General features: G+C 42.0%; 2 protein-coding genes across 3 annotated transcripts; one reads left to right on the top strand and one right to left on the bottom strand.

Moving 5' to 3' along the window:
- Positions 1–18: 18 nt before the first annotated feature.
- On the bottom strand, positions 19–19,106 carry LOC125293784 (tyrosine-protein kinase JAK1-like). Of its 2 annotated transcripts, none has more exons than XM_048241912.1 (24): positions 18,902–19,106; positions 17,093–17,302; positions 16,744–16,864; positions 16,512–16,641; positions 16,029–16,195; positions 14,350–14,689; positions 13,869–14,048; positions 13,556–13,713; positions 13,261–13,375; positions 12,506–12,695; positions 12,139–12,236; positions 11,867–12,016; positions 11,590–11,677; positions 10,662–10,789; positions 9,981–10,113; positions 8,872–9,023; positions 8,426–8,576; positions 8,101–8,195; positions 6,215–6,407; positions 3,874–3,998; positions 3,572–3,744; positions 3,117–3,234; positions 1,063–1,173; positions 19–762 (listed from the first exon to the last, which is right to left on the bottom strand). In XM_048241912.1, exons 2-24 carry the CDS (start codon positions 17,271–17,273, stop codon positions 628–630), a joined length of 3,432 nt encoding a protein of 1,143 aa, XP_048097869.1. In that variant the 5' UTR covers positions 17,274–17,302; positions 18,902–19,106; the 3' UTR covers positions 19–627. The 2 variants fall into 2 exon arrangements, with proteins under 2 accessions (XP_048097869.1, XP_048097875.1); XM_048241918.1 differs by having other exon boundaries at positions 17,093–17,304; positions 18,910–19,106.
- A 438-nt stretch (positions 19,107–19,544) lies between these two features.
- LOC125298281 (leptin receptor gene-related protein) lies at positions 19,545–22,079 on the top strand. Its single transcript, XM_048248987.1, has 4 exons — positions 19,545–19,674; positions 20,234–20,309; positions 20,551–20,737; positions 20,836–22,079. Exons 1-4 carry the CDS (start codon positions 19,659–19,661, stop codon positions 20,950–20,952), a joined length of 396 nt encoding a protein of 131 aa, XP_048104944.1. The 5' UTR covers positions 19,545–19,658; the 3' UTR covers positions 20,953–22,079.
- Positions 22,080–22,120: the final 41 nt, after the last annotated feature.

The following is a 22,120-nucleotide window of genomic DNA, read 5'->3' as shown; positions in this document are numbered from 1 at the left end:
CTCTCTCTCTATATATATATATATATATATATATGGGGGACAATCAAATCATTTGGGTGGGGCTACATACAAGGATGGCCAGAAGAGCAACAGTGCCAGGTCATTCACATCACCCGAGCGTGCTTGAGTTCATTTTGGGTATGTTCGTAAATTCAATCTGACACACTCTGGACGCTCCGAGAGTGTGAGGCTCTGATTAAAGACACGATAATTCGAATTTACGAACGGTTAAGAGTGCTCGGAGCGATCGGAGTGGCAGTTTACGAACGCACCCTTTGTTTACTACAAAAAGGCTGTTTTGCAAGCAAGATGTTTGAATTTTGCTATTGTGTCTGTTGTACAAGAAAATGACAGCACAATAAATTAAAAAAATGAACAAATAAACAGCAATTGAGGTTGAACAAAATTCAAGTCTGGCTACGCCAGGCTAGGGGGAACATGTAATGTAAAATATACGCGTAACATCACAAACAAACGTACAAACATATAATGTAAAAATTAGATATTGTTAGTTTTCCATTGTGAATAATGTTTATCTAAAAAAATGTGAACAGTATATGCTGGTTTTGTCCTAATGACTAGTGACTACTGTGAGTATTACTCCAGGCTGGTGAGTTGTGATCATTGTCAGACGCTGTTGTCTCCTGGGTCTGATGGGTTGAGAGCACTAGTCTCAAGTTTTTGAAACTCGCTGATGAGGCCTTGGAAGTCAATGCGGTGGTCTGGTGAGTGCTCCCAGCAGCTCTTCATCAGGATATAGATCTAGGGATGGCATCAGAAATGCACATGTGTCACAATCCACTCAGCCCAGTCACAGAAATACCGTTTCAACTGAGACATGTGGCCTGGGCATATTTAACACATATAAAAACTCTTCTAACAGAAATAAGAAAGGTAGAAAATGTGTTCAATAAACTATAAAAGGCCATCTTAGACCACTTCCAAAATTAAGCAGACTAACGGGGGTAGTATTACATAGCATTGCTTACAATTTAGCAAACAACACATACAAGTGCATTGAAAACAATCTGCAGTTAAGCCTGAACTTAGCATTCCCCCTACCTTTTCTGGGCAGCCAGTCGGGCATGGTAACCTCCTCCCCGCCTCTAGGGCAGAGACCAGTCTAGTGACAGTCATCTGACCTTGGCTTCGACCAATCATATCTGAGAACATCTGTTTTGGGGAAACGGCTTGTTAGTGCAAACCACACTGTATTTCTTGCATCACAAAAAAGAACACATGACTAATTTGTAATTATTGGTTAGTGTAATGTAACCTGTGTGAGTAATACACTTCAAGTATAACAGACATGCAGCATGCCTTTCACTAAATATAACACCAGACGGCAATACTGGAATTAAAATACAACTACAACAACCACTGGAGGTCCGGCAACAAAGACCTCTACAGCACAGCTCGAGCCAACCTGAAGAGGGGCATCAGAGATGACAAGGCAGACTACAGGAGGAGGACAGAGGACCACCTGAGCAGTAACAAGTGACAATAAGCAGTAACAGCCTGAGCAGTGGCGGGAAGTCCAGCATCTGACCAACTACAGGACCAACCTCGGAGCTGCTGAAGGCGGCCCTGTGCAGGCAGAGGAGCTGAACATCTTCTTTGCCCGCTTCGAGGTCACAGCACCAGAGACGGCACCACTACACCACGCGGCCCACAGCAGCATAAACCTCAAAATGGAAGAGCATGAGGTGAGGCGCCCGCTGCGGACCGTCCACCCAAGAAAGGCGGCTGGTCCTGATGGCATCCCGGGACGTGTGCTGAAGGACTGTGCAGATCAGCTGGATGGAATCTTCACAAAGATCTTCAACAGCCCTGCCCTGCAGCCTTTACCCCCACCAGTTTGCCTACAGAGCGAACCGATCCACAGAGGACGCCATAGCCATAGCACTCCATAATCAGACCTGGAGCAGTAGGGGAGCTGTGCGCAGATGCTCTTTGTGGAATATATAGCTCTGCATTCAACACCATCCTTCCTCACAAGCTAGTGGTCAAACTGGGGGACCTGCATGTGGATAAATAGCTTCCTCACTAACCGCAGGCAGAGGGTCAGAGTGGGCCACCACACATCCACTGCCCTAAGCCTCAGTACCGGCTCTGTGCTGTGTGCTGAGTTCCTTGCTCTGCTCCCTCTACACACACAACTGCTTCCCTTTCCATCACAGCAACACCTCTGTGAACACCTCTAAGCTGCTGGAAAAGGCCCATCAGAGACTAACATCACACAAAGACTGCTGGTGTCCTTTTACCGTGCCTTCATTGAGAGCATACTAACATACAGTACTGCATGTGCCTATGGTACACCAGCTGCACTGCGGCTCAGAGGAAAGTGCTCCAGAGGGTCATCAACACCGTCTAAAAGGTCGTTGGCTGCCCTCTCCCCACACTGGAAGAACTACGCAGTTGCCATTGTCTAAAAAAAGCCCACAACATTATAAATGACATCGACCATCCCGGTCACTCCCTGTTTAAACTGTACAGATTAGACATACACATTAGACGGTACAGATTAATTAACGAAAGGACAAATAGACTCAAACTGTTTTTATCCAACTGCAATAACCACCCTCAATGCTGCAAAAAATAATGTGCAATATGGAATCTGATATGAAATGGATTAATGCAATGACAGAAAGTATGCATGTCTGTAGATTTTATGTTCATACTGTTTTTATGCAATAACTGTGTTCATACTGTTTTTCATGCAGTGACTGGGTGTGTGTATGACTGTGTGTTTATGTACTGTGTGCTGCTAATGCTGTTATATGTTTCTATTTATTCTTTTTAAGTAACACCAGCACTTAAATTATATTTTTATAAACTCAATGAATGATGCACTGACTGGAGATTTTGTTGTACATGTGACAATGACAATAAAGACCTATTCTATTCTGTTGACACAAACACACACACACACACAAATACACACACACCAAAAAATCACTCTTCAGACCATAATCACTTAGCACTGTCAAAGTATGTGAGTAGATCTCTCAAAGTGTACAGACAAGGGTCAATAGACTGTATGGCGTACTCCCTATCTTATACTGTATCAGTTTGGTTGGGACTGGACAGGGTATCTGTAAAGAAAAAGGGCTTACTGCAGGAGGGCTCTTCTTGGTGTCACAGTAGGTCATGATCTCATAGAGAGTCACACCAAAGGACCACACGTCAGATGCACGGTAAAACTTTAAATGCACAAGGCACTCTGGGGCATACCTACAGGATAGAAAAACAACAAGCTCATTGTCAACAGCTGAATATCATCCGATCAATCCACAATGTTAACTATAAAACTAAATTGTTTTTCATGAATTTGAATTCTTGAATTCTTGATATTTATATTATGTGACAACACAAAACATTCAGGAACCAGCTGATAATACAAAGTGTTGTATAACCATTGTTTGAATGTTGATTGGAGGTCATCAATCAATATCAGACCAAATTGATATTTATAACGGCTTTCGTGCAATGTTAGTGGAATATAAGGTGCATAACAATGGAAAATTACAAAAAGATTTTTTTACACCAATGCCCCATTCTACATCCTTACCAAAAGACTGGGCTCTCCTGTTCCTCTTTGACTCTATAGTAACCCTCATTGTCTTTGATGCTCTTGGTCAGGCCAAAGTCTCCAATCTTCACCAGATTTTCACTTTCCACCAACACATTTCGGGCTGCCAGATCCCTGTGAATGTAGTTTTGGGATCCCAAGTATTCCATTCCCTGATGACAATAAAAAAGACATGCTGAACAGATCCTCAGTAATTTCACTCCACAGGAAAAAATGCCCTCAGACCTCAGATATTTCAGTTAAATTCTCAAATTCTGTTCATACTATACTATGTACTATACCTCACATATCTGTTTGGCATAGAGAAGCAGTTTATTGTGGTCAATCTTAGGTTTGTTGTGTGGCAAATACTCTTTCAGGCTGCCCATTGGCAGGTATTCCATGATGAGCTTGAAGGTCGTTCCTCCTAAAACATTGAACAGGTTAACATGCACATTATAACCAATTTATTGGTAACTCAGTTTCTGGCTACTGTAAAAGGAAAAAATGTCAAATGATACACCTCTCTCTTCAAAGCAAAGATAGACATACTGTACACACAAAAAAATCAGAAACACAATGAATCAGTCTATTCATACACTTTGGGCCCTATTTTGGCGATCTAAAATGGATGGTCATTGGCGAATAGCTTACCGCAAAACTTCAAATAATAGCCGAGTCCCAAATAGACGCATGTCTCTTTTAAACGCTTGGCGTGGCTACAGGTTTGGGTTAAAAGACTGCCGTGGGGAAAGATAGAGTTCAAAATTGTATAACTTTTTTCAATATGAACTATGCCTATATGACTTTGTCATCGTTCAATTCATCCCTTGTGTTTGGCCGATGGTAAGCTTGTTTTTATGCTGGCAACAAAACAAAAGGGTTCGCGAACGTTATTCTTTATTCTAAATGCATACCGCCATGGCGATAAAGAGAAAGAAGTAGGCTATGATTTAAAATGTAAGGTGGCTGTTGTCAAATTTGCCAAATAAAATACAGGAGAAACTATATGGTTCATGCTCTCTCATGCTGTTTCATTCGTGCTGAAAAGGAGGGAGAATTAAACATTACGCACGTTCCACTTTTGCATAAATAATTCTTGAACGGTTTTGGTCAGGGCTGATAATGCAATTGTATTTGACAAAGGACCGATATAGGCTAGGTTGCTAGTGACAAACTATGAGCTTTCAGTGTGAACGCTCAATGAACAACATCTCAACACTAAATGAATGATGATCCGTAATTGTCATCAGATAGCCTAGTCATATAGGTAGACATTCAGTATGTTTGAAATAATTAATTTGATAATATTTTCCATCTTTGCAGAGGAAAAGTTTTGTGTGAAGGGAATTAAAGGCCCGTCTCATATAGACGCCTGTCTCTAATACTAGCCGGTGCAGTTTGGCGATTTGGGGAAATAAAAGCCCAGGCTATTATTTGGAGTTTTACGGTAAATACATTTAGGGGTTTGTCCGGTCCACATTCGGGGTGGTTTTGTTATCAAACGTCGGGCGCTTGGCGCAAAAAGGCGGTTTCTTAATCAGTCATGGGTGTGTTATGAGGTAACATCCTTTAAACCAATGCTTTAAACTAAACCATGCTTTACTAAAACCTAGCAGAGTATAGCCTACATGGATCTGTCTATTATTAGAACTCATAGCAAAGTGAAGCTAACTTCATCGTGGTGTCATAGTCAATAACAAAACAGTTATACACAGTTAATTACTTTCACTATTGACTAACAATGGATTAAGTATAAGTATATATACTCTTTTGATCCTGTGAGGGAAATTTGGTCTCTGCATTTATCCCAGTCCGTGAATTAGTGAAACACACTCAGCACACAGTGAACACACACAGTGAGGTGAAGCACACACTAATCCCAGCGCAGTGAGCTGCCTGCAACAACAGCAGCGCTCAGGGAGCAGTGAGCGGTTAGGTGCCTTGCTCAAGGGCACTTCAGCCATGCCTACTGGTCGGGGTTCGAACCGGCAACCCTCTGGTTACAAGTCCGAAGCGCTAACCAGTAGGCCACGGCTGCCCCCAGTTGTCTAGTTTAGAGGTTGCGCTTGTAAAATGTGGAAGTGAAGAGTGAAAGAGGTAGGATTACCATTGAAAACATAGCCTGAAAAAAGCTACACTTACCCCAATAATGTTCGAATGACTGAATAAAAAACCTAAGGACATTTATCCTGCAGAGGAGATGCTGCTTACATCTCGTGACGTGCGTCTTCAACTGTGCTTCATATGTGCCTTTCGCTATAGACCAGGCTTTTCTTGGTCAGTGGCGTAATGCTTTTTAGATGGTGTAAAATAGCGATTTTTAGATAATGCGCCAGACCACACCTTAGGCTGTCAATTGCCACATTCCTGGGCGCATTGTTTAATAAAAGATAAGCGCTTAGTGAAAAATGATTGAGTGTACACAATGATGAGTGTAAGATAGGAATAAGCTTTGCACTGTGTTAAGAATGCGCTTTGCGCTGCGTTTTCTGATCGTCAAAATACGGCCCTTTAACTTTCACTGTCTATCAGGTGCTGCTGTGCTTGCCCATGATCCTATGACATTCACTGGAAAGAGGAATTTAAGATTAAGATAGAAAAGATAGTCATATTCTAAAGTCAGCGAGTAAGTGGTCTCACCTTCCTCGGCGCTCACTCCTTTATACTTGACGATGTTTTCGTGGAGGAGCTCACGCATGGTGTTGATCTCCCGCAAGAGGTTGCTGGTCTCCACCCCCGAGCTCTCGGACTTTAGGGACTTCACCGCGACCAGCTCCCCTGTACGGTCACCACGTGAGTCATACAGGCACAGCTCCACCTTGCCAAAGTGACCCTACAGAAACAAACAGGAACTGTGACAGTCTACCAGTGTTGTGCATGAACGAGTTCAAAAGAAGGCGTTCATTGAACACGTTCATTTTTCTGTGAACATTGAACTGAATGCAACATATTTGCAAATTAAGAACTAGAACGTGGACTCTCAGTTCAGATTATGTAAAGTGAGCGCCACTGTTGAGGTCTAATTAAACGTCACAGAATTTTTCTTCTCTTGACAAGTGACATGGTCTGCTGCTCATGCTTTTCCAACAGCATATCGTTGTCTCACTTCCACATTTCACGAGCGCAACCCCTAAACTAGACAACTTCACACTACCTTTCCCCACGATGCATTGCACACACAAACTAGCAACCCCTAAACTAGACAACTTCACACTACCTTTCCCCACGATGCATTGCACACACAAACTAGCAACGCATATCGGCATGCGTATTCCATAGCAATGACGGTGCAGAGCAGTGAAGTGAGTTCAGCCAGTAGGCGAACCTCGAAATTTGTTAATTTAGAATTTTGGAGTGTTTACCTTCCCACTACAGAGGAACTCCTAGTTTACAGGAGTGATATTGATAAAGAGTAAAATGAGTTTCTGTGCAAATGTAGTATTTTGTCAAGCTGTCTAGTATTTCAGCACTTTAATCTGAAAAGTTAGTACCTCAATCTGTTTGACAAAAAATGTCCTGTTCTGTCACACTGAAATGATTTCTTATGTTTTTTAATGATACATTTCTTAGAATATTTTTTTAGAGGAACAGTATTGGGCAATAGACCAATAAATCAACAACAAAAAACATTTTTTTGTCCTTTGTCCATAGGCTACTTTATAATGCAAAACCTTTTTTTTTTTTTTTCATTTTGTGTGCATTTAAGATCTAGTAGTAATTTATTTCATTCATTCATTTGTTGTGGCTTTTGATTGCAGGATCTTTCATTCTCATATTTCTCTACTAAAAAATGAACTGAACTTTGAACTAGTTCAAAATTGAAATGGTGAACTATGGACGTGAGCTGTTAACTTTGAACCTATGAGAACTGAACTTTGAACTAATTCATGTTCATATTCAGGCCTTCCACACACACACATACACACACACACACACACACACACACACACACACACACACACACATATATATATATGTCAGGGATAATGTATAGAACGGCGGTCATTATTGGGAAAATAAGTCCCGACAGGGAAGGGTCTTGTTCCGCCCTGAAGGGACTTATTTTCCTAATAATGACCGGCGTTCTATACATTATCCCGTTTATTACACGGCTACTTGCCAAAACGAAATATTAAACTTCCCACGATATGATAGCCTACATAGCCTAGCCTATTTGTTACCGTTCATCGTGGCATTTGCTGAGAAACATAGTTCGCAAAAACACACGTTGAACTTGAATCAAACATTCTTAATAACACAGAAGATCAACCGTCTGCTTTCACTTTTGAATGAAGTTCCAGTTCTTGTGTAGTGATATGAACTACCTGAAGTAGAAGCACAAACTCTGTTGCCATTGACAGCGGTAATTATGTTTGCAGCGGTAATTACATGTAAATATTTTACCGTAGAACTTTGGGAAAGCCCATTCAAGTCAATGGAGCATTCTACTTGCCTTGTGAAGAGCCGTGTAATACATATATATATATATAATATATATATATGTGTGTGTGTGTCAAAGTGCATACCTCTCCCAGTGGTCTGATTCTCTTTAGGAACCTCTTCTCAAACACATTCGGATCAAGGTCCACATTTGGCATTCCACTTGAGTCAATTGCAGGATCTGTAAATGTTGATTGAGGGAGAGAACCATGTAATAATCATAATGAATACATAATCATGACAAAGTACATTTTAGAGACTAGATCTTTACTGCCAAATGTTGACGTCTACCTCTAAGAACCTCTCTGAACCATTTATGAACAGATGACCCACCAGTCTTTATTGCTTTGTGGCCTAAGGCATTTAAAACACTTTCCATAGGTGTCTGACAGGAAATTAAAAAAAGCTCACCTTCCTCCTCAATCCTCACCAGCCTCTGGAGAACGGCCCTGAGGAATGGTCTCTGCCTGGGGTCATAGTTCATGCACTCGGTCATGAGGCTGGCCAACTGACTGACCTGCTTGCTCACCAGTTTTCCCTTAGCTGTGTAGAAGCGCTCTTTCTGTTCAGGGGAGAAAGCTGCATTTAGACTGAGCTTGAATACACAAAGGCATAAATACTCAAGGTTTCATAGCCTAGGCCACAAGGAAAGCTTGGCATTTGAACTGAATATAAAAAGGCAAAAACGAATTATTTACATTTTCAATAATATCACATGACCATGCAACAATGAGGGTAGTACACATTACAACTGTAATTTGTATTAAACAGGTCATCTTGCAGACACATTTAATACAATAGCCATTCTTCTACAAGATGTGTACTGTCGCTTTGTGGAGCTGGTGTGATGACCATACCTCAATGCGCTTCTTATCCTTAAGGGGGCGCTCTCCATTGTGGCAAATTTCCCACAGAGTTACGCCGAACCCCCACTTGTCAGCTGCAATGCTCACTACCTTGTGGTTCTCCATGTACTCGGGCGCTATCCATGGAATACGGTCCAGGCGCTCTGCAGAGAGGGAGAAAAAGACAGAGACAGAGAGAGAAAGAGCGAGAGAGAGAGAGAGGGGAAACTGTTAGTGCAGGGAATCAGGCTCATCAGTTCCTCTCCAGCCCACATCACAGACAAGTCTGAGCTCTCTGCAGAGCTTGGATATGGCCCGAGATTGGTGATCTTTTTGCAAACCCAATGAATCAAATGTGCACTCTGCATGTTGCCCTGTGTGTCCTGTGGTTTTCTTTCATGTTTCTAAACATTTCTTAAAGGGAAACTTGGCAGGATTTCCCCCTCTGCTGGAGAAATTGTGCATTATGCTATTTCAAACTGTGGAAAAAGGTAACGATAAAGCACATGGATTTGTTTACAAGCTAGCAAAACGGTTAGCATAAGTTCGGCAGACAATGTGTATGTTACAAGGTGAGAAACATGATTTACACAAGTTTCTTGTTTCTCACTTCTCTTTCCGGGACGGTAGTCTCAATGTTGCAAGGTTGGTTTTCCGCCTGGGGACGCTAGGGCCATTTAACAGGTCATTTAACCATCCAAATGATTTCTAAACGGGTTTATTACGTTGAAATAATTGCCAAGTTCCCCTTTAAATCCATTTATCATCAGCATGTATCTGCTCATTCTGCTACACACTCTGTATGTTGCAGAGGGGCAGGAAGTTAGGTTGGCCACTGACGTAAATAGTCAGTGTTTTTCAGCTGAAATTTCAGAAAGGTTTATGTGACATTCAGATTCATGGGTACTGTAAACCTCTCTGCTGGGTGGGTGTTAATCTAAATTACTATTGACACTAATATCAACTAGTGTAATTCTGTTGGTGTAGTATTTTATAAGCTCACATTGACCTTTGTTAAGTGAGGACTGACATGACGGATTCAGTATGTGTTTTCAGCGTTTTCAGATTGGTGATGCCAAACTTCCTGTCTGTTGTGTGCGAGTCACCGTGCTTTTTGTTACCTTCTCTGGAGAGAGCTGTGCTGGGGATTCCCGGGTGGCTGAGCTTCATGAAAGGGGCATTTCCGTCCAGGCCATCCCTGGCCAACAGGATGTTCTTGGCACACACAAACCCATGAACGAGCCTTTTGTCCTCCTACAAAGGGGGACACCAAACATAAATCTGCATAACGAATGGACAGTGTAAGGGCATAGTAATACAGGTATAGTAGTATAAGGCTGCCATTCTAATCTAAAGATGACACATTGACATATCATTATCACTGTAGATTGAGACATAGTGGAATTCCCCACTTCCTTCACCTTTTACAAGAGTAAGATTATATAGTGACATTTGTATCTGTTATTGCTACAGATAGACTGCTGATGGCAAGGACCAAGGTCACCACTGAACTTGATATAATTAGAGTCAGGTGAAAAAAACACTGCTTGAAGTTATATTTAAATACTGTAGCTACCAAGGGCAGTGGTACCGTAGTGGCTAAGGAGCTGGGCTAGCATGTAGTAGCCTGAGAGGTTGTGGGTTCATTACCCTTGAGCAAGGCACTTAACGGTAAGTTGCTCCAGGGACATTAGCCCTTGTAATATAATTGACATAAGTCATTTGCTTTGGATAAAAGCGTCTGCTAAATGAAATTTTATGTAAATGTAAACGTAAAACAGACCAATAGCTAAAATTCTCACCAGGTAGCTCAGGACACTAGCCAGTTGCTTGGCCACTTGAAACTTCCAGGTTGGGCTGAGGCTGGAGCCATGGGCCTGCATGAACAGGTCAAGGGGTCCATGCTGGAGACGCTCCTCTACCATTATGACTGCACCACAGAACAAGGGCAACAATGATTGACAGGGTCAAATTCAGGATTGCCATTACGTCAGTGACCATTACGACAATAATGATGAGTAAAGGTTATAGCAGCATCTATAGATGTCTAATTGGCAACTAGCTAAAATATGTAAGGGATAATGTATAGCACGCCGGTCATTATCGGGAAATAGGTCCCGACAGGGCGAACCAGACCCCGACGCGCAGCAGAGGGGTCTTGTTCCGCCCTGAAGGGACCTATTTCCCGATAATGACTGGCGTTCTATACATTATCCCACATATTACACGGCTACTTGCCAAAACGAAACAATAAACTCCCCACGATATGACTCTTTAGCCTACATAGCCTAGGATATAGCCTATGTGTTACCGTTTCATCATGGCTTTTGCTGAGAAACAAATAGTTTGCAACAGCACAAGCTGAACTTGAATCAAACATTCTTTAGAACACAGATGATCAACCATCTGCTTTCACTTTTGAATTAAGTTCCAGTCCTTGCGTAGTGAAATGAAAGACGTGAATTAGAAGCACAAAACCCATTTTCCTTGACAGCGGTCTGTAATACTTAGCAACGGTCTGTTATTGAGAATTAGCAGACCACCGAACGTTGGGAAGGCCCATTCAAGTGAATGGAGCATTCTGCAGCATTATGAAGAGCCGTGTAATAACATTAAATATTGGTGCTTGCCTCAAAGGCTATACTGAGCTTCAAATGACAGCGTGTAACAATGGACAATTCCAAGGAGCATCCACTGAGAGACATTCAGCATTAAGGAGATGCTACTCACTGTCTTGGTTGCGCACGCAGATCCCATACAGCAGAGACATGTGCTTGTGTGAAACCAGACGCATCACGCTAACAGTTTCCAAGAAGTCCTGTCAGGTTCACAGAAGCAGAAAAACCTCAGTTAGCCATCTGACTACTGTTCCAACACACACACTAATACACACACACACATGCTGGTATCAATGAACTCTCTGTGAGACACACATAAAAAGTTGTGATAAAAAGTTGCCCCATATCAGAGAGAAGGGGAATGAGAGGAGAGGCACAGGCCTACTCACAGACATGTCCCTCTGTCCAGCACTTAGAACCTTCAGCACCACCTTCACTTCCTGGTGGTCATTGGCAAAGTCCAGGTAATCGGCTTCGTCACGCAGCCTCAGCTTGCCGGCGTAGATGTTGGTCCGGGTGCCACGCCCCAGGTGCTCCCCCTGCCCCACAAGGAAATTATGGTGTTGTAACTAAAAAGTACCAAAGCAGAACAATCCAAACACACACACACACACACACACAGAGACACACACACTACAAACATGCAGAATGGTAGCAATACCTCAACTACGTCCTCTTTCAGAATTCTGTGGAAGACTAGGTGAGTTGGTGGAAGATTTTGGATTTCTTCCCTTGTTGCAACTAGCAAGTTGGAAATCTCTGAAATAAAGTCAATCACAGACAGTCATGGCTTTCTATCCCAATGATTGCTTGTTTGCTGCACTTTATATTCCAAAATCTGAATCAACTTAAACAAATAAAGCATTACAACATCTATTTTGTAACATCTTAAAATCTGATGGTAAAGAAACAGTACATAAATATTGTCAACACAAGGTTCTCTATACTAACGTTTTCAATAAGGTGCCTGTGTAAGCTAACTCTAGCCCTGTGAGTCAGACAGGTATACGCTAGATGGTGGTGCTTACCTTTGGGCTGGGGTGGAAAACCCCTGGTCAGCTGTAGCGTAGTGTTGTCCGAGCGCAACTGCTGCCCCTCCAGCAGCTCCATCAGCTCCCTGAGGCCTGGCTGACTCACCTCCGTGCCGCACAGCAGGTAGCCGTCGCCCTCTTTCACTATCTGGAAGTGCTTGTAGCTTTTGGTCTTCACTGAGTTCATCTGTCCCCACGACGCACAAGCGTGTTAGGAGCAAAAAAGAAAAACCAGGTGCAACAGCATGTCAGGTGCAAAATAAAAAAAAATCTCTGTCTTGTAATGACATTTTTATCATTGCCATTGGTGATTCGTGCTCACAACCTGTGGTGCAATTAGTGTGTGTTTCTCTATAAAATCTCACCAACTCTAATGCTACATGTAATTTAAATACAAGACTGTGAATGTGCATCATCTCTATTTATAACTGTGAAAACAGTTTGGCAACATTTTCAAATATGGATCCACCGCAAAAACACCTTGTGGTGGCTATGTAACACCTTGTGGTGGCTATGTAAACTTTTTACACGTATATGCAAAAAGCATAATTTGGTCATGGCGGATAGTGAAATGACCACCATAGCCACCACATCCGCCATGACCAAATTATGCTTTTTGCATGTAACAAGTTTAATGTTTTAAGGAAAAAGTAAACCTTTCACCTGAAACTATTATTAACAATACTTCAAACTACTGACAGCGTCTTCACTATGTCTGAGCTCTCATAAGTAGCACCTCCACGGAGACATACCTCATTGCACACAACAGTCAGGAGGATGTGCTCATAATCGGTGCTACTCCGGCGAAGCAAGTAGAGACCCTCGTCATTGCCTTCCTCGCAAAGTTTGTGAATAGCGTAGTCCGTGCTGTGAGAATTACCCAGGGAGGTTTAGTCATACAATCTCAACTGTACAGTTGCATATTAACAGTACATGCAAGTACAGTGTGCGAAAGTAAAGTCACAGAGTCTGAAGTCAGGTTTTCTGAGAAAATCCCAAATGTTGGTGGGGCCAGGGCAAGTACATGGGTGGAGTGTGTTCACTCACCTGATTGGCCCGTGACATCCCTCGAGTATGTTCAGCTTCACGGAGGGTGGGGCGACCTCTCTGCATAGGAAGTGATGTGCGTCTGCTGTCAGCCGGAAGTAGCCGTCCACCAAGGTAATGAAAGAGAAAGCCTTCTCCTGCTTCTCCAGGTCCAGCTCCTGTGAATATTATTACAAACAAAACACGAAGTAATAAGGAAATGAGAACGATCAGACTAAATGTTGATTTCATATGTAGCTGAAATATACATATATATATATATATATATATATATATAGAGAGAGAGAGAGAGAGAGAGAGAAAGAGAGCATACCATCTGTGTGTTGTCCCGTTTGTGAATTGTGACCAATGACTCTTTGACGATAATATGTGTGATCTCATAAAAGTCGGAGAAAGTTATCCAGTCCTGACAGTCTTTTGTCTTGTCTTTTTTCAGGCAACTGTCCCTCTTGGTCTTCTTGGAACTGGCTTTCTCCTTCGGAGGCAATTCTCTCTAGGGATCAGTTCAATTCCCAGCATCAGTGCACTATGCTTCACAATATTCCACATAGACATGAATACTAATCAAGAGCAAGAGCTTTTAGCAAATCTTAATCCAGCACTTACAACCTACTTGTTTTTTTTTTACATTATACTATGTATAATGAGTATTGTGAGTATTGAGTATTCTACAGTATGTGTCTACTGAGGCCATGTTAACATTTCTGAATAGATCTCATGGGACACAGAAGATGTGTGGGAATGCAGTAAGCAGCAGGCTGCAGTGATGCAGTGGTCACACTACCATGTCTTACCTCTGACGGCTTCAGGCGCCACTGGATGCCGGCTGTCCCCGAAACCAGCACCTGGTGGCAGGCTGGCTGCTTGGGAACCGGACTCTGGTCGAGGCCATCGGCGTCCAAGGTCCGGAGAGAGGCCGGCTCGAAGATCTCACAGCCAAAGCCATCCGTCAGCGTTTCTAGAGTGGCGATGTACTTCAGCTTTAGGTCCAGTGGGCTCACAGATCTCTCCATTACCGTTTTCTGGTTGAACTCGTTGAGGAACCTCTTGAAGACATTCGCTATGCGAAGCCGGACAAGGAAGTTACGCTGATAGATGGACTGTTTCAGGGACTCAGGAATGTGTCTCTTGTAGCTGGAGCCATAAATACATACATACATACATACTCTGATGTTAACATAGAAAAAAAATGCAACATTGGTCTGTCAAAAACTTTTTACAAACCCATTCACAAGCCTATAATTAGACTGGGGGATAAAATGGCCCATTTTGGCAGACATTTAGCGCCCCCTCATGCTTATCTGGCACCCAGATGAATAATTAAGTACGTTTTTACCAAGCGGCAACATTCTAATCTGAACAATGAAGCCCACCCGGAAATGCGAAAAATTGCAATACATCGAAAATCCGCTAGGGGCAGGTCCCAAAAGGGAGCAAATGTCCATAGACCCCCATGTTAAAATGTCCGTTTTCACAGCATAAATTCATGCTTTTACAGGTTGGTCCCATGGACTTGTATTTGTTGGTAGTTCCCGAGTGCCTGACAACTGTGAGGGGGGTGAATTTTTTTCTAACTCGTTAGTTTAGATCGCATTTAGATATTAAATGTATGAATAATTAAGGGCGTGGTCAACTTGATTGACGGCTGGTGTCGAGGCAGCAGACGAAGTCACTAGCTGAGTGGAGGAAACTCAGAATCCGATGTCTTGGCTGTGATCCTACCACATCCTTTCTGAAAATGTTTATTTAAATATCTGACATAAAATGGGTTGCTATTAACTGAAGCCTACTAACCGACAATTTAAGAAGACTTCGCTCCAGTTTTTCAGGTAAGTGACATTCCACGTAGATGTTAGCATTATAGCATCCATGTTAGTGGGCACTGTAGCAGCTATAGGCTACGTTAGCGTCAAATCATTTCAAATAAGTTTATGTCGAAAATGATGACCGAATGGCTGAAGCACACACATAAATTTAGTTAACTTGAATAAAGTTAACGTTAGTGAAATCGATTGTGCTCCCGTTGTGAGTTAGCTTAACGTTTGCCATACTAGCCAGGTGTTTCACACTCTGTCTGTTCAGATTCACCCGTTTAGTCATTGTTTCAAAGTCTGAGGTTTGCATATGAAGAAGGAAACAACGATTTCCTGTTTACAGTAGCTTTGTAGCTTTGAACCAAACTCCTTATTCAACAAACACAAAGTAAAAACATGTTTTCATTCTTTGTCTGCTCTAAGTTACCCTTCATGTCTATCTTAGCTTGGATTTCTAATCCATCCAATCCATCCAATCCATCAACAACATGTTAAAATATTATTGACATCTGAAATTACACACTTCTCAAATGCACATCATTCAGCTGAATATGAGTCTGTACAACATCCTGCATTGATCAACAATGAGCTCTTACCACATTTGAAACTTAGGTGAATGTGTGTTTGAGTGGTACCACAGAAAGCTGAAGTTGTCTTACCTTATCTTCCTTACTGTGGAGCCTGAATCAAGGTGCTCTTTGTCTGCAGAATCATGTGAGATGGACAACACAGCCATCCCCAGACACTCATTCTCAATATCATGGGACTCCCCCTCGTCCTGAGCAAGACGTACTGGGGCCAAGCCATGGACAAAGTCATACTGGCCCTGTGGATGGACAAACACAAGAATGCACATTCACATACTGTACACACATACTGCAAAAGCAAACACACACACACACACACACACACACACACACACACACACACACACACACACACACACACATACACACACTGTCCACCAAGGAGTGTGGACCAGGAAGTGTAGAGGATTGATCGGCAAGGCAGCACATGCATACAGTTAGGTCTAACATCTCTGGGATCGTCTCTATGCTAGGCATCTATCTTGTCATGAACGTTACCATGTGTGAGACATGAATGAGACATCCGTGAAGTCATGTCAATATGTGGTTGCAGACCTGTGCAAAGAGGTACGCCAATGAGGTCTCATCCAGAATGGAGGTGCCTTCAGGTCCCACCCGCTTCAAAGTGTGCCTAATCATGGGTTTCTTAATCTTCTGGGTGCCGTGCCAGTTGGTAAAGTAGAACCTAAGATGCCACAGACTCTGGTGAATGTCTTATCTGGTTTCAGTTCTACTGACAGCCAAATACATCAGGTTATTTTAAACTTCAAAGTTGTTCCTATCTTACCTCATGCGATAGTAGAGCTTTATACAGGCTCCGTCTGCTTTGAAGGAGTGATTTGGAGGGTACCATATTGCTCTTTCCTCGTCATACAGGGCATACAAACTGTGACAGAGTGGAGAGATTCCTACAAAAAATACCATAGGCTGTTATCTATGCACTGACCACTGACCAATGCTTGAGGTGCTGTAGAGATGAAGTGGTAGCTCAGATGAGGAACTAACATTGAACAGATAGTCACTCCATCAATCGGAACAGGAAGCTCAACTCATTTATCACTTTTTTACAGGTAACGTACAGGAAATTCAGACAGACTGTCTGTAAACCTCCCAGTGCATTTGACCGGATAACTCACCAAACAGTTTGGCACACTCAGTGCACAAATCCTCCACAGTATAGCACCCTTTGGATTTTACCAGTGGCTGAGTGGCTTGAGTGTAAAAGTGGACTTCTAAGCCTTTTGGACTAGACGGCCCTGTGTGGTCACTCTTTCTCTTTTTCCGCATCTTTGCCAGGATCTGTCTCCCTATATCCATGTCAGCCTCTTCTAATCCACCAACTCCACCTGAGGATGGGCAAGATACAAGAGCACAAATTCAGTATGCCACATATGTCCCTCTTAAAATGTAATGAAAGATTCCTGAACACATGCTTAAAAAAAAAAATTACACCCACTTCAAAATAGCTTTAAAAAAATATTTGGATGAAACAGCCCACTACTCTTATCGTCATGTCCTGAAATGTTAATGTTTTTGAGTGGCCCTTCAAATCAACACAGATTTAACTTTAACATGAAGATTTTAGGCTTCAGATGCATTAGGCTACTCTTTCCCTGAGAGAGAGAAAAAACAAAGTCATGCACACATACTGAAATGGGTGTTCTGTGTTGTAATAACTAGGTAGGTCTATGTTAGTAAAATATTTTTTGACAATGTGGGGCCCGGAACTTGACTACTAGACATTGAAATGCCCTTTTAAAAAGCTACTAATAAAAGATCACCAATCAAAAATGATTGATGGAGAAGTATTTACTCTGGGGTCAGGGGGTGTTTTAGTGCTCAAGACCGGTTTTGGTCTTAAGACTTCAGGGTCTTGGTTTTGTCTCGGAATTGACTGCATTCGAATTACTGATCTCGTGCACTTGAGACTCAGGGTTTTATTTCAAGATCAGACCACTATATCACAATACCTCAAAATTAATTTGTTTGTTAACACATGACTATTGGATGTAAAACATCCAACTCAACTCTGCTTGTAAAAATGTGAACATGTCGTTACTTTTCTTAACTGCCGTCCCCCCTAAGCCTCAACTGATTACAGGATATATGTGAAGGTATGGATGAAACTCTTGTTGTCTGGGATCAAGCAAATATATGCAAATGTATGCTAAATCCTACGTCATATAAAATGTGGTTCTGGTCTTGACCGGGACCCGGCCTTAACTTGGTCTCTCAAAGTCTTACAGTCTCGATATACACCTGGTCTTGGTAAGGTCTTGGTTTAGGTGGTCTTGACTATTCAGTGGGGGCCAGATTAGGTCTGCTGAAAATATCAGGTGGCCAGCTCTATTTAATGCCCTAGACCTATCTTTAATCTTAGCAGTACACTACACCATTGATGTACTGTACTAAGACTTATTTTGTTTTAGTGAATTAGGGCAGTGATGAGTGGATATAAAACCACACAACAATTTATTTTGTCTCTGCCTGGACTCCACACTTGTCTGACAGTTTCTTGTCAAGATAAGTTTAACAGTGTTCCTGAATATGAACGAGTCTCCGTGCGGATGCGCTCTGACAACAGCAACTCAGATAAACCCCATAATAGCTGTCATAAATAAGGTGAATTATAGCCTACCAAATATCAATCAGTTAAGTTATATTTTGGGAAGAGTTTCGAACCTGTGTGGGGGGGGCGCCAGGATAGACTTTGGACATGTACAGGCAAATGTGGAGTCAATTCGCACGTACGCTTCACTAAACTTCATGAACTTGACGTAGCAGCATTTGTTAAACATCTTCCCTACTCCCCATAACTCTGTTATGTAGGCTAGCCAACACGACATTCAACACGGTCACAATTCATATGTATCTCATAACCAGAGTAGTAGCATAAGGCATGAGCTGGCTAAGACACACTTTTGTAAAAACGAAAGTAAACTCACCTATTGCTTCAAGACAGTGCGCATATGTCTGTCCTGGAAAGCAGCGCACATGAAACGATGTTCTTGTTTTGTTTTCAAGATGTAGGCAAATAAACAAAATTATTCAGATATTTTTCTTACAGTACATAAGTAAATGTGTCAGTAGGCCAATTTCCTCGGACAGTAACGCCAGTAACCGGATCATTACGTTTCCTGAAAATTGGTTGCATATTATGCCGATTCCCGTAAACTTCGTCACTGTTGATCCGCCCCAAGTTTCGGTAACACCGATGATTGGCCAGGAGGTCCTGTCAATCACTTTTGTTTCGTTTGTTTTTGTTTGTGGGAGTTATCGCTGATAGCGAAGACCCTATACCGAAAGGAACATATTGTAATAATAATACACTATGATTAGGCCTATTAGAGTTATTTTATCTATTATATTCCTTAGCCTCATAAAAGTGAATGTTAGACCTCCTAACGACCAAATAGGCTACACAAGGTGAACAATGTCGTTTATTCTGGAAGGGAAATAATTTGGTCAAATAGACAGGAAGAAGGTAACAAAACAAAATGGAATAAAATAAAATATAAAGGAACAAAATGTAAAATATCTAGCTCCGCCCGGCATATGGTGCATGTCTGAGGCATGATGATGAGGTCCGTTCCGGCAGCTGTTTCTTTAAGACCATCAGCTGGTGAAACCCCACGAAAAGGAGGAAATAGGAAGTGGCTTCTGAACTCTTAGCACAAAGACAAGAAACTGATTTTGCGAAACATGGCTGGGATTAAAGGTAAATGTAGAACTGTAGGCCTATCATTTATGCTAAGCATAGCCTACGATATCTTTTTATATTAATATTTATGACGAAGGGGTCATTTTCCTTGACTCGTTTGTTCGCTATGTTTGAAGGTCTTTTGTGTTGATTTACGTCGTCACAACTCATATAGGCTACCAAACCAGGAATACAAGCACACTGCATGTTCGCTGTTTTCAGTGTTTGCTCGCAGCTTGAGCTCTCGAAATCATTCTCCAGAGGTTGTGTGAGCACCTGTGACACCTCAACTCCCCAATTGGGTTAAACAAAGTTTAGTAGTAGCAGTCATAGGTCTAGTCACTATATACACCTGAATGAGACCTTTAATCTAATTAAGTTGTTATTAACATTACTTTTTTTTTTTTTTTTTTTTAAAGTTGGCAAGGTAACATTGTTTGGTGTCCTGCATTTACACTCTTTGTCCCCTAGGAGGCAGCATCGTGTGCTTTGTTAGCTATACAATATTATTGTATGTTATTATTGCCTGTAGAACAACATTACAGCTGATGTCTCTCTCTTTTTTAATATTTCATAGCATTGGTGGGACTGTCCTTCAGTGGGGCTATTGGATTAACATTCCTTTTGTTGAGCTGTGCATTGGATCAGTATGGGTAAGAAGCCTACAGATGAATCATTTTAGTGGATAGGGAAGTAGTGAAATAAATTATTGCTAACTTCAGTCCTCCGCTCTCTGAGAGTTAATATGCATCAATCTCCTCAATCTCTGAGTTACAGCACTCTTGTGTATTGTAAATCTACACACGTCGTATAAGTTATGTACCCAAAGTCTTTTTTCCCTTTGCTCTGATTTACATCCAGCACTGCACTTATCTTGTCCACTTTTCTTCACAGAGTGTATTGGCCATTTTTCGTCCTCATCTTCTACGTGCTGTGCCCCATCCCTCACTTTATTGCGCGGAGAGTCAGTGATGATGGGGACTCAGGCAGTAATGCCTGTCGCGAGCTGGCATACTTTCTCACCAGTGGTATTGTGGTGTCTGCGTTCGGTCTGCCCATAGTCCTTGCTCACGTATATGTGGTATGTGTCATGTCACTTTACATTGTACACTTTTTATTGTAAAAACAAAAGTCTCTCTCGGCGCTCATTTGAACCAATTGGTCCTTTTCCCATGACAGATCCAGTGGGGAGCCTGTGGACTGGTGTTGGCTGGCAACACGGTCATCTTCCTCACCATCCTGGGTTTCTTCCTGGTGTTCGGTGGCGGGGATGATTTTAGCTGGGAGCAGTGGTAGGGAGCCCCCACCCTATGAAGACGAAGCTGAAGAGAAGAGAGTGGACCCCCCCCCCCAGCCCCAGCCCCTCATATACAGTGCACTTAGGTGGGGGGAAGGAGTGCAATGGGAAAAACAAGGCCAAACTGTACTGCTAATGCAAATGTTATGCTTTTGCAGCAGAAAATCCCCCTAGAATGGGAAGAGCATGAGAGGACATGAATTCAGAAGGCCAAAATACAAATAAGGGATGGAGAAAGCTGGATTGAGGCGCACTATCACAGGGTTCTGCTTGCGTTACGACTGCTCGTAGACAGTGGTCTTTAACTAAGCCCCGCCTTTGTCTGTGGCCGTCTCTTCCACACTCCTCTCTGTACACACTCACACACACACACACACACACACACACATATATATAAAAAAAATGGATGTGGTGGTTACCCTCCACCTGTCAGTCGTCCCCTTTGAGGTCCTCCTGTTTCAGCAGAGGCACCTGCTTTTGTCTCTTGCAATGGACCATCTTCAAATATATCATGCCTCTTTTGATTTTGAATGTGGCAGGGATGGTCATCGTACTGCTCTGGTGTCTCTTTCTAGCTTTGTATTGTCTGCTTTTTCTATGGTTAAGTCCAGATCCACTCTCTTGCAATATGATTGTTTTTCATTTTAATGCGGCTGTGGATGACCGAAGTCACTATCATGCTGAGTTGACATCAGTCTTGTAATCAACATAACCCATTCTAATCTCAGCTATATTTACTAATGTCTAAGTGATTTTCAGGATTTCTGTATTACGGATGATATTCCATCTCACCCCCTTCTAATATGGGAGGTTTTAAAATGTAAAAGTTTACACTACCATAACCAAAGCTGATTGAAGCTATATTCATCTGTTTAGATTTACACTCTTTTCTCAAATGTACTTTCTCAACACAATCATGCTATAGGATTTGCAATCAAAGGGATTTTCTTTGATGTACAGCAGGCACCTTTTTGTAAAACTGACAAAGTGAATATGTTGAGTGCATGACTGTCTTTGTTGAAGGCAGTCAAATTATAAGAACACTTGTTTTTTTTTATTATTATTTCTGCTTGTGTGTATTATTAGTACCGGTAAATATATTGCACTTTTATTGTGATCAACAAAATGGTAATATTCCTTCAGTACTAAGGAAAGAAAATGACACAA

The sequence above is a fragment of the Alosa alosa genome, chromosome 1 (assembly GCF_017589495.1).
Source record: "Alosa alosa isolate M-15738 ecotype Scorff River chromosome 1, AALO_Geno_1.1, whole genome shotgun sequence".
NCBI classification, from domain to species: domain Eukaryota; kingdom Metazoa; phylum Chordata; class Actinopteri; order Clupeiformes; family Clupeidae; genus Alosa; species Alosa alosa.
Note: the sequence above shows the minus strand (reverse complement) of the source record. Positions and strands in the feature narration are given on the sequence as shown.